Here is a 13,303-nt window from a genome sequence, read left to right as displayed (position 1 = left end):
TCAAGTAAAACGAGAGTAATCATCTATAATTACAAAACCATATCGTTTTCCTCCTAGACTAGTGGTTCTAGTTGGTCCAAATAAGTCCATATGCAAAAGCTCTAAAGGTCTAGAAGTTGAAACAATATTTTTGGATTTAAATGAAACTCTTGTTTGTTTACCTAATTGGCATGCATCACAAATTTTATCCTTTTCAAAATTCAGTTTTGGCAAATCAAGAACTAATTCTTTCTTAATTAATTTTGAAAGAGAATGCATGCTAATGTGTGCAAGTCTGCGATGCCAAAGCCAACTTGTCTCATTAATTTTAGCATTTAAGGATACTAGGCATTGCATGTTTATTTTGGCTAAATCATTTAAATCTACCATATAAACATTATCATGTCTATGTCCAATAAATTTAATGCCATCATTAACAGGACTAGTTACAATGCACACAGATGATTCAAAAATAACTTTATATCCTTTATCATAAAATTGACTAATACTTAGTAAATTGTGCTTTAAACCATCTACTAACAAAATATTTTCAATGTATTTGGGGGAGTGATACCAATGTTACCTATACCGATGATCTTTTCTTTGCCATTATCTCCAAAGGTGACCATCCCTCCATCCCTAGCATCAAGCGTGATGAATTGTGATTCATCACCAGTCATGTGTCTCGAGCATCCACTGTCAAGATACCATTTCTTGTTTCCTCCTTGGGATGCTAGACACACCTGCAAGCAAAAGTCAAGTTTTTGTTTTAGGTACCCAAGCTTTCTTGGGTCCTTTTTGGTTAGTCATAATGGTTCCTTTTGAAACCTATATTTTCTTTATAGTTGATTTTGCAGATTTGTTAGAGAAGCAAGTGTATGATTTATGTCCTACTATACCACATTTGAAACAAGTAATATTGGCAGACTTGTTACTTAAAGAGTTTATATAAATATTTTTCAGATATTTTTGTTTCTTCAAGGGGTTATAGCCAAGTCCAGCCTTATCATACATGGTTTTTTGATTATCAAGAATCATATTGAGTTTATTTGAACTCAAAGTGAACTTTTCTACTATTAGTTTTAGCTTGGCGATTTCATTCTTTAAGCTTTGATTTTCTTGAAGCAGGGTGGATTTTTCAATTGAAATATTTTCAGTTTGTTTCAATAAAGATTGATTTTTCAATTTTAGTTCTTTGTTCTTCATCCCTAGTTTCTTTAATTCATCAACCAAATCATAGAATGCTTCATGTAATTCTTCAAATGTAAAGTCACTAGGGGTTTCCGAAATTACCTCATTCTCGTGTGCCATAAGGCACAGGTTAGCTTGTTCGGTTGAGGTTTCCTCATCTGAGCTTGAGTCATCACTCGCACTCCATGTGGCCATCATGGCCTTCTTCTTGAACTTCTTGGGACCTTTCTTCAGTTGTGGACATTCGAATTTGAAGTATCCCGGCTTCTTGCACTCGTAGCAGATAAGGGGTTGGTCTTTCTCTTTTTCTTTGCTTTGTTCCCCTTTTGTGAATGGCCTCTTCCTCATCCCCTGTTTTCTTTTTCTCAAAAATTTTTTAAATCTTCGGGTGATGAGTGCCATCTCTTCATCCTGTTCTTCATCTTCAGTGTCATCAGTTTCTTCATCTGGTGGAGCTGTGGATTTGAGGGCAATGGTTCTTTTCTTTTTGACTTCTTCCTCTTGATGTTGCTTCATGCTTAGCTCATGAGTCATCAAAGATCCAAGAAGCTTTTCTAGAGGTAGAGTGTTCAAGTCCTTGGCTTCTTGGATGGCAGTCACTTTGGCTTCCCAAGTTCTTGGCAAGGACCTAAGAATCTTTCTTACAAGCTCACTGTTAGTATAGGACTTACCAAGACTCTTTAAACCATTAATAATATCAGTAAAGCGAGTAAACATTCCAGTTATGGACTCATCATGCTCCATTTTGAACAATTCATATTTATGCACAAGCATGTTTATTTTAAACTCTTTTACTTGATTGGTTCCCTCATGGGTTACTTCTAACCTATCCTATATTTCTTTAGCAGATGAGCAAGTAGAAATGCGATTAAATTCGTTTGCATCAAGAGCACAATAAAGAACATTCATTGCTTTAGCATTTAATTGGGCCATCTTCTTATCAACCTCATCCCATTCTTTTTCGAGTTTGGTTGATTCCTCACCATCTATAATTTTAGTGGGTGTGTGAGGACCGTTCACTATGATACTCCACATATCATAGTCGAGTGCTTGTATGAATATTTTCATCCGAGCTTTCCAATAGGTGTAATTAGACCCATTGAATAGTGGAGGTCGGTTGGTGGATTGCCCCTCGGCAAGAGAAGTGCCGACGTGGGTTGCCATAGATCTTTGGCTCTTTGATTGTTTAGATCAAAGAAGGGCTAGAGCACCGGGCTCTGATACCACTTGTTGCCCAGCTATGCAACCCAAGAGGGGGGGGTGAATTGGGTTTCTAAAAATTTTAAGCTTAACTAAAGACTTATGAGAAATATTTGATAAAGCTAAATAGATAGAGTGAGTAGAATTAATTCAAGGCTAAAAGCAAGAGCAACAATGCAAGAAAATAATGGAGGGATAAAGAAGAGCAATTAGACACACACCAAACAAAAAGATTTATAGTGGTTCGGTGCTAACCTTGCACCTACATCCACTCTCCAAGCTCCTACTTGAGAATTCCAATCCACTAATCTTGTATTCAATCCGAATACAAACGTCGAAAACTCTGATTCTAGCTATCCCAAGCTAGTTTACTTATTTTCCGGATACAAGCCAACCCTATACACTCCGATTTAAGGTTCGGATCAACCTTCCCTTGTTTTGGAACCCTTCCAAAATAAAACCAAACACTCAAACTGAGTATAACAATTTATAGCACACTCAAGCACAAAGAAAAGCTCCTTCAATGAGCGAATATAACTTTAAATATACTTTACTTAAAAGAAGAAGCCCCTTTTTGGATTTTCTCAAGGTGGATGGAGACTTGATTGAGCGCTTGAGGAGTTGGTGAGCTTAGATTGAAGGCTTCTTGAAAGCTTTGAATGAGCTCTTGATTAGGGCTGAAAAGTTGGCTTGAGAAACCCTTTTTCAAATTCTCTCTTTTGAATGCTCTTCAATGCTCTCTTGAATGCTCTTTAAATCTCTTTCTTTCTCTACTTTGTTTTTCACCTTTTTGTTCCTTTTATAGCTTTAAGAAATAGAGGAAAATATTCTAAGCTGAAAAAGAGCCGTTAGATCGCATTAAATGAGCATTAAAAGCACTTAAAATGGGTTAAAAACTAATCGTTGCGGAAAAATCCCATCACAGGGGTCGACTCATGAGTCGACTCATGCCTGGGGGTCGACTCATGGGTCGACCTCTGTGGAAAAACGTCACAGAAGAGAACAGGATTCATTGTTCTGTAAAACTGGCAAAAAGACCTGCAGAGGTCGACTCATGAGTCGACTCATGCCTTGGGGGTCGACTCATGGGTCGACTCACAGGATTTGCCAAGTCTGTGCCGGCCAGAAAATTCAGCGTGCCAGTCATCTCATGTGCCATGAGTCGACTCATGGGTCGACTCATGATTTTCAATCATGCATATCTTTCAACATACAAGTCTAAAATTAATAAAATTTTCATCATTGGATCACAAATCTTTTGTTCTATCATTTGATATCATCAAATCAGGGTTTTGGTAAAATTACCAATTTGCCCTTGAGGAGCAAAAAAAGCTTTTTCAAGTGAGAAATATTAGTACCCCTTTAACTGCTTTGTAATCATCAAAATCAATCTAGGGAACAATAGATTTACAATCCAAAATCGCTAAAATTTGTCAATCCAATATTTGACATCAGATAGACAAAAATCAGTATAGTCCATTTGAAAACTTTAAACTTAGCACTTGTTGGAAAGTAACCCAGCTTTTACATTTGAATCTCCTTTTTATTTTTAGCTTACCTTCTTTTTAAGTTTAGGACTAAGTTAGGGGGAGAACCAATTTTGAATAGTCTTCGAGTGGAATCATGAAGGCCAGGCTGAACTAAGTATATATCTGGGTTAGGTGACATCTCTCCTTTTCCTCCTTTTTATTTGTAATACTTTATTTTTTTTACTCTATTAAGGATAATGTCGATTAAATTAGGAGGAGAATAATAAATAAATTTTTAATAAATCCTTAAATAAATTAGTATTTAGCATTTAAGCATCTGATTATACTTAAGAATCGAGTTGAACCAAGTTTTTTTTTTTAAAAAAAAATTGATGCATAGCTTAGAGAGTTTATGAGATATTGAGGGATCAAGTATTAAGAAAATCTAATAAAAAATTAAGTTTAGAATATAAATATTTTTTCTGTGAGTACTTCTAATTCCTCCTACCAGCATTAAAAAAGAGTTTACTTTCTATGGACTTGTATAGGGTAACTATATATTTCTTGATAGAATAAATCATTTTATAAAAAAAAAATTTTCAAGAACTTCATGCTGAGTAACCGGCCTCTTTGCCTAAGCAAGTATTGAGTTTTGCATCAAAAGATGTGAAGGATAAAGAAGCTCTATTATAAAGCTAGTTTTAACTCATAATCTGTTTGATTCGAGCTAATAAGCTCGAAAAATATTTTATACCTAGTACCCTAAAGCCATCTGGTTCGGGAGTCATTGGTTGAAAATTTACTACATGGGTCAGAGAAAAATCTTAAGAGATTAAGACACTCAAAAGTAGTATAACGTTAAAAAAAAATAATAATAAATAAAGGACAGAAGTAACATTATATTTGTCCATACAAAAGTTAGACGATTTAAAGATAAAAGTAGGAGATAATTTAGAAAATTTTAAAAAAAATTAGTATTCTTGGCTTAACTCTCATATTGATTAGTACTAATATCCCAATGACATAACTCATGCATACTTTACTGAACATCAAGGCCCTTTTCAAAATTATCTGATGAAATTCGAAACTCTAAGCTAAATAGTACTTAGTCCTAAATCTTTTTTTTACTCAAGGATGAGTAAAGTTTAAATTAGAGGGTGTGATCGGTGCATTAAATGCGACATAAAAAGTATACAAATTTTTATTATTTAATCTTTATTACAGAGTATTTGATACTTTTTATGTTATTTTTTAGGAATAATCAATTATGAAGATTTAATCATAAATCAACAAGCAACGGTCCCTCAACACGTACAGATGAAGCTCAAGTCCAAACTCAAATCTGTTACGTACATGATCTGCGAAGATATATAGATGCATGGCAAAAATCCAATGAGCAAAAGAAAAAGAAAAAAAAAGGCATGATTTTATTTAGGACCCATAGGATTAATGAAGCAAGCGAGTAGCATTCAAACTAGGATTTGGCACGGTCCCGATGGTTTTCAGGTGTGGGTTGGCGCGCTGGCTCTTCACGGCCTGGGTGCGGTCCACAGAAAATAAAAAAATGGGACTCAAACATGATTTGAATGCGAAAGCTAGGCCCGTGAAGGTGGTGAGGCCAACAAGAGGACATGGGTCCAACAGCAGGCACGAAACAGAGAGCGAGATGAATGCCTAAGACTTGGACATGCTTGGGATGCTGTAACCAACATAGAAAAGGAGTCCATGAGAAGCTAGAAAATTGAGTACGTCTAGGATTTGGGGAGATTTTAGGCTATAAAATAGGATACAGGGAGAATAGAAAAAATAAGGCAAAAATTGAGAGAAAATTATAGAAAAAGGGAGAGAGAAAGAAGGGAGTGACTCTGTGTGCAGTTAGCAGCCTTCATACTTGAAGGAGTAGATGAAGTTTTTCAATCCAAATTTATATTTTGTTTTCCTATCTTATTATGTATTTTCTTTTATTATGCAATCAACTACTTGAACATTATATGGTTTTTTTATTTTTAAATAATATTAAATACTTAGCAAACATGAATAGTTTCTATGATTTTATTCATGTGTTGAAGTAGTAGTTTTTATTATTTTATGAGATAGATTTTTGAATAGCTTATGACTACATAGAGATGAGTCATGATCTAAGGATACGATTCATGCTCAGCGAGATAAGCTATACTCAAAATTTAATCATGAATTTATTTTTTTCCAATCACTAAGGCTTGTAGTTTTTAGTGATCTAGATTATTTTAATTAAAATACAAATATGTGATTAAAGGATGGATTCAAAAATCTGAGTTACTTTCTTCTAATTGATTTTTTTCAACTTTATTTATGTCAAACTTGTTTCTTTTGTCCTTTCAAAATTCTAAAATCTTAATTCTTCATTTTATTTTCTAATTTGAATATAACTCAGCCCTTTGATCTCTGAAGATACAATCCTGACTCACCCTATCTTTATAGTTTGAGTTAGATTTTATTTTTGACCACCCATGACAGTGATCAGGAACCATTGCAGAGTATGCCTTATGGTTCGAGTTTTCAACCACCAACAATGAAATGGAGTATGAGGCCCTCACCATCGGGCTTAAAATTGCAAAGGAGCTAGGAGTGCAAAACCTAAAAGGCTGCAGCAACCCTCAATTTGTGGTTGGCCAGGTTCGAGGAGATTATGAAGCCTGAGAAGAGAATATAAAAAAATACCTACTAAAGGTAAAGAATCTGATCTCTGTATTCATTAATTTTAATATCCAACAAATGCCAAGGTCAAAAAACTCTCGAGCTGATCTATTGTCTAAATTAGTGACCTCAATGCTAGGAGACCTGCCTAAAGAATCTTTCTTTGAAGTTGTGAAAAGGCCCCGTACCAAGAAACCCATTTGATGTTGCAAGTTGATCATGAACCAAGTGAAATAGACCCACTTGTTTGCTATCTTGGAGATGAGACGTTGTCAACGGATCCAAAGGAAGCTCGAAAACTAAGGAACCAAGTATTCTGCTACTCCTTTATGAAGACAAGCTATACAAGAGATTGTTCTCTTTATCGCTCTTCAGGTGCCTTCGACCCTCTGAAGCTGATTATACTCTACGAGAGATACATGAGCGGATATGCAGAAACCACTTGAAAGGTAGATCGTTAGCTTACAAGGTACTTTGGCAGGGATACTATTGGCACACTATGCAACAGAATGCTACTGATCTAGCAAAATAGGGTGGTCGGTGCCAATGAAATGCGAATATTTAGTGCCGACCTATTGCACCATTAACCCCCATCAATATACCCTGGTCCTTTGCATAATAGGGAATGGATATCCTCGAGCCATTTTTTCGAGCATCAGACAATGGAAGTTCTTGCTCATCGTCATCGATTACGTCACCAAATGGATGGAGGTCGAACCACTGGCCTGCATCGTCGAAGTCAAGATAAAGGATTTCATCTGGAAGACCGTCATATGCCAGTTTGGCCTTCTTCGGGTGCTGATCTCAGACAACGATCGTCAGTTCCTTGACATCTGGTTTGCCAAATTTTGTCAAGACTTGGGCATCTTGCATCATATTACATCGGTAGGCCATCCCCAAGATAATGGGGAGGTCGAGATAACCAACTGAACTCCTCTATAGAGCTTGAAATCTAGGTTGAATCATGCAAGGGGATCATGGGCCAATGAGCTTCATCATATCTCTGGGCCTACCGAACCACACAGAGAATGTCCATCAGAGAAACTCTCTTCAACCTCACCTTTAGGACAGAAGCACTTATTCTAGCCGAAATTGGGATTTCCTCGTTGTGGGTCGAAAACTATGATGAACAAAATAATTTTGAGTGGCTCCGAGCAAACCTAGATTTGCTTGAAGAAGTCTGAGAAAGAGTCCGAGTAAGGATGGCAGCCTATCAATGTAAGGTCGTGCGATACTATAACTTCAAGTCCCAAGCAAATATTATGGATCGACAACCTGGTGTTGAACTGAGCTGAGGTATCTTAACCAAGCAAATGAGAAAAGCTATCTTCCAACTGGAAAGATTTTTATCAAATGGATGAGGTCATTAGAACTAGGACTTATCGCTTGAAGTCGCCGAACGGCAAACTACTACAATGATCGTGAAACTCAAATAACCCACAAATGTACTAGCAATAGTGTAACAACCACTCTTTCAATAAAAAGTAGCTTTTTTCTTTCTAATCTATATTTTGTAGATAATCATAGACCTCGTTCTTCTTGCGATGACATTTTGATCGAAGATCTCAACAATCAAGAAGCAAGGGCTAACCTAAAAGACCCTTAAAAGCCCCTCGCTCCTAAAACAAGCTGAGCCAATGAAAAATCTTGATCGTGTGAGAAGTGAGGGCTAACCAAAAAGGATCCTCAAAGCCTCCAAATCAAGTCACTTGGACTAAAGACCTTAGTGGCCAAGAAATGAGAGCTAGCCTAAAGGACCCTGGAAGGCCCCTTGCTCCTAAAGTGAGTTGAGCCGATGAAAATCTTGATCGTATAAAAAGTGAGGGCTAACCAAGAAAGACCCTCAGAGCCTCCAAATTCAAGTCACTCGGGCCAAAGAACTTGATGGTGAAGAAGCGAGGGCTAACCTAAAGGACCCTCGAAGGCCCCTTACTCCTAAAACAAGCTGAGCTGATGAAAATCTTGGTTATGTGAGAAGCGAAGGCTAACCAAAAAGAATCCTCGGAGCCCCTAAATCTAAGTCACTAGGACTAAAGATTTCAGTGGTCAAGAAGCGAGGGCTAACCTAAAGGACCCTTAAAGGTTCCTCACTCCTAAAGTAAGTTGAGCTGATGAAAATCTTGATCATACAAGAAGCGAGGGCTAACCAAAAAAGATCCTCAGAGCTTTCAAATCTAAGTCGCTCAAGCCAAAAACTTCGACGGTCAAGAAGTGAGGGCTAACCTAAAGGACCCTTAGAGGCCCCTCGTTCCTAAAGTGAGTTGAGCCAATGAAAATCTTAATCATGTGAGAAGTGAGGGCTAATCAAAAAGAATCCTCAAAGTTTCTAAATCTAAGTCACTCAAGCCGAAGACCTCGAGCAACCAAAAAGTGAGTGTTGTGCAGGATCTGGTACCATGTGTTGCAGCAGAAAGAAAGAGGAAACAAAATAGAGAACACACAATCAAGTACGTGGAAAGTCCAAGTGCTGCCTCCATGGAGCATGCAAGCTTCACTAGGAGAAAAAAATAATACAAGAGGAGAACACCTACTCTCAACTCTCTGTATACACATCTCTCTCAACTAGAAGCTACCCTTACAAAAGTTCTCTCAAAATCTTTTAAGAAGATCCTCTCACAGGCCTACCAGTATCAGGATCCTCGACACCCTTGGATGCTTTCTATGAAAGCCACTACATCATGTCTCACCATAGCTGCTCTGCCTGACACTCTGCTCTACCCTCGATCCCCTATCGGTGCTCTACAATGTCTGCTCTACCTGCTGCACACCCTCAGCAAACATCAAACTTTCTTTCGGTGGCTACCAAGGCCTCTCCTTGGCTCTGATGTCTTCTTTACATGATCAGAACATCATCAACATTCCAACACAACAAATGACTTGTCAATCGAAGCTATATAGGTTTCAGAAACTCCAAAATACTATTTCTATAGGATACCAAGGCTGAATAAAATCTTAGAACCATCCGTGGCCATTCGATCATGATTGGGTCGCACCAGAGCTATCTGATTGCACACATCAAGGCCTCAGATCAAACCTGATCATGCCTGGAGTCATCCTCAACCATCCGATCATGAACGGCTAGCTCCAGAGCCATCGGATCGTGCAAAATCACCCATAGACCACATGTGGACCACGTGATTGGTCCACACGGCCTCCATGAACCACCCAACATTTTGTATTCCATGGTGGACCATGCAGGGCATTGGGCTTGGGCGCTTGCATGCGCTGGGCCGGCCCGTGCACCGCGCACGCCTGAGCGCGCCCGTGCTTGGCCTCATGCTTGCAGTCGGCCCATGCTGGGTCGTGTACCTGTTGGGCCATGCGCCCATTGGGCCACATGCCCACATGTGGCTGGCCCATGCGTCTGCAGGCTAGCACTCCCTGTGGGCCCGTCTGCCATCCATGGGCCCTACCAGTCTACCTCTTCATCTTCTTTCGTGCGTAACTTCTCTATCTGGACTCCGTTCGGACTGTTTTTAGATTCGTTGGACTCCATTCGTCATCTTGAATCTCATTGTGGGCTCAGTGTAGATTGAATTTTGAGGTATATTTTATAATAATCACCATCTCGACTCGATATTCGACCTCCATATGACTTTGAGAGCTTCTGAATCTTACCCCCATGCCCTGGGATAATCGTCTACTACTCATGGATTGGCAAACATGGGAGTCGAGCCAGGCTACTCGATCCCATCTTCATCATATACTGTGCACCTCACAGTACCTCCTGATCTAAGACCTGCTCGGGATAGCCTCCACGCGACATCGCTCATCCTCCTGAGTCTCTCATCTCGTATCCGATTCATCTCTATCTGGAGCTCCACCTCACACTGAGCTCCCACTGGCATCCTCTATTAGATGGCTCCTCCTTGCACAAGAGAGCATCGATCAGCCCTCCACTATCGATCTCCACCTTAATTGCGTATGTCTTCTCCATCTTCAATCTTGCTCACCACCATTGCACAATCTCATGCTAATACCACCTTGGCTCTGATACCAATTGTTAGAATATCACATGCTCTGATACCAATTATTATGATATCGCTCGCTTTGATACCAATTATTGCGCAGGATCCGGTACCATGTGTTGCAGCAGAAAGAAAGAAGAAACAAAATAGAAAACACATAATCAAGTATGTGAAACAGCCCAAGTGCTACCTCCATGGGTCATTCAAGTTTCACTAAGAGAAAAAAATAATACAAGAGAAAAATACCCACTCTCAACTCTCTGTATACATACCTCTCTCAACTAGAAGCTACCCTCACAAAAGCTCTCTCAAAATCTTTCAAGAAGATTCTCTCACAGGCCTGCTAGTACCAGGGTCCTCGATATCTCTAGATGCTTCCTGTGGAAGCCACTACATCATGTCTTATCATAGCTGCTCTACCTGACGCTCTGCTCTGCCTCCGATCTTCTATCGGTGCCCTGTAGTGTTTGCTCTACTTGCTACACACCCTCAACATACATCTGACTCTCTTCTGGTGGCTACCAAAGCCTCTCCTCAGCTTTGATGTCTCTTCTATATGATCAGAATGTGATCAGCTTTCCAACGCAATAAACGGCTCATCAATCAGGCTATATAGGCTCTAGAAACTCCAAAATACTATTTTCATAGGATATCGAGGTCGAATAAAATCTTAGAACTATCTGTGGCCATCCAATCATGATCGACTCACATCAGAGCTATCTAATCATGCACATTAGAGCCTCATATTAAGCTTGATCACATCTGAAGTCATCCTCAGCCGTCCGATCATGAATAGCTCGATCCAGAGCCATCGGATCATGCAAAATCGCCCATGGATCGTGCATGGACTACGTGATCGGTCCATGTAGCCTCCATAGACCATCCAATACACTACGATTCATAGTGGACCATGCAGGGTGCTGGACCTGGGTGCCCGCATGTGCGCTGGGCTGGCCCATGCACTATGCACGCCCGAGTGCGCCCGCACTGGGCCGCATGCTCGCGGCCAGCCCGTGTGCCCCCCATATGCTGGGCCGCATGCTTGCTGGGCCGCTCGCCTACACATGGCTAGCCTATGCATCTGTGGGCCAGCACTCCTTATGGGCCCGTCTGCCATATGTGGGCCCTACCAATCCACCTCTTCGTCTTTCTTCATATGTAACTTTGCTATCTGGACTCTGTTTAGGCTGTTCTTGAGCTCGTTGGACTCCGTTCGTTGTCCTGGACCTCGCTGTGGATTTAGTGTGGATCGAATCTCAAGGTATATTTCATAACAGTGAGGGCTAATCTAAAGGACTCTCAGAGACATCTTGTTCCTAAAATGAGCTGAACCAAAGAAAATCTCGGTTGTACAGGAGGTGAGGGCTAAACTATAAGGACCCTTGGAGGCCCTGTGCTCACAAGTCGAGCCAAAGAAATGCCATATGTTTAGAAAGTGAGGATTAACCTTGAAGAATCTTTGGAGCCCCCAAACCACCCTTAAATGATGGTCAACCAACGTCACTTGAAAAATGCAAAAAAGCCACCCAGCCTGATTGAGTATCAGCATGGGTGATGCAATCCTAAAACTATTGAAGGCCATGCCATGAAATTATGGAATGCTTAAACATGAGTATTGGGAATGGCAACTTGAAGCTTCCTAATAGAGTTAACAATCAGCAACATCAACAAAATATTTTAGAATTCTCATTTCATCATGATTAGATCAACCAACTGCATGAAGATAAATGAAGGTGCAAGGAAATCAGAGAAGAGATAGAAAAGAACTTCTAAGGTAAAACCTTTTCATTAAATAAAAAGTTCATCTTTATATGATCTGATATGCCAAAAAGAAGTAAAAGATTATAAATATTCAAGCCTTAGTAGAGGTATTGATCACTATCGTGGGCGGTAAAAAATAAAACTAACTCAAACTATATAGATAGGATGAGTCGGGATCATATCCTCAAGGTTCAAAGGATTGAGTTATATTCAAATTAGAAAATAAAGTGAAGAATTAAGATTTTAAAAAGATAAAAGAAATAAGTTCGACAGAAATAAAGTTGAGAAAAATCAAGTAGAAAAAAATATCTCAAATTTTCGAATCCATCCTTTAATCATAGATCAGTATTCTAATCAAAGTAATCCAAATCACTACAAACCATAAGTCATAGTGATAATAAAAAGATGAATTTATGATCTTGCTTTCGACATAGCTTATCTCGTTGAGCACGAATTGTACTCTTAGATCATGATTCATCTCTATATAGTCATAAATTATTCGAGATCAAGTACCATAAATCAAAAAAAATTACTACTCAAATACATGAATAAAATTATAAAAAATATTTATATTTGCTAAATATTCAATTTTATTCCAAATAAAAAAAGTCTTATAATATTCAAGTAGTTGATTGCATAAAAAAATACACAATAAGATCAGAAAATAAAATACAAATTTAGATTGAAGGACTTCATCTACTCTCTTGAAGATGAAGGGTTTAGCCCCTTATGGATTGGATCTTGCTCGCCATCAAAAGCTCCATCTTCTTTAAAGAAGAACTTGAAGAAGAAGATGCAATAGAACCTCCTTATATCACCTCGAAACTCTCTCCTAAAGCTCCAAACTCTTGCAACCTTCCTCTCTTCCTCTCTCTTTTTTTCATAATTTTCTCTCAATTTTTTGTTCTATTTTTCTTTTCTTCTTGTACCCATTTTTATAGCCTTCATAGCCTCCCCCAAGTCCTGGCCGTACCCTTTCTCTTAGCTCCTCATGGATTAGGACTCCTTACCACGTTAAACCACTCCATCTCGTGTCCCAAACATGTGCCAGATGAGAAC

General features: G+C 39.0%; 1 protein-coding gene across 1 annotated transcript; it reads right to left on the bottom strand.

Moving 5' to 3' along the window:
- Nucleotides 1–259: 259 nt before the first annotated feature.
- On the bottom strand, nucleotides 260–9,875 carry LOC140858796 (uncharacterized). Its single transcript, XM_073260078.1, has 3 exons — nucleotides 9,628–9,875; nucleotides 1,273–1,996; nucleotides 260–274 (listed from the first exon to the last, which is right to left on the bottom strand). The coding sequence occupies exons 1-3, from the start codon at nucleotides 9,873–9,875 to the stop codon at nucleotides 260–262; spliced, it is 987 nt and encodes a 328-aa protein (XP_073116179.1).
- Nucleotides 9,876–13,303: the final 3,428 nt, after the last annotated feature.

The sequence above is a fragment of the Elaeis guineensis genome, chromosome 6 (genome assembly GCF_000442705.2).
Source record: "Elaeis guineensis isolate ETL-2024a chromosome 6, EG11, whole genome shotgun sequence".
Taxonomy (NCBI): Eukaryota; Viridiplantae; Streptophyta; class Magnoliopsida; order Arecales; family Arecaceae; genus Elaeis; species Elaeis guineensis.
The sequence above is the reverse complement of the archived record's forward strand: the minus strand, read 5'-3'. Positions and strand labels throughout refer to the sequence as shown.

Excerpts from the sequence above, each read along its gene's own strand:
- LOC140858796 (XM_073260078.1), bottom strand. The coding sequence starts at position 9,875 with ATGGGCCAGCCACATGTGGGCATGTGGCCCAATGGGCGCATGGCCCAA. Across the intron at positions 1,997-9,627 it reads GGTCCACATGTGGTCTATGG|GTTAGAAGTAACCCATGAGG; the intron begins GTGATTTTGCAC and ends AATATAGGATAG.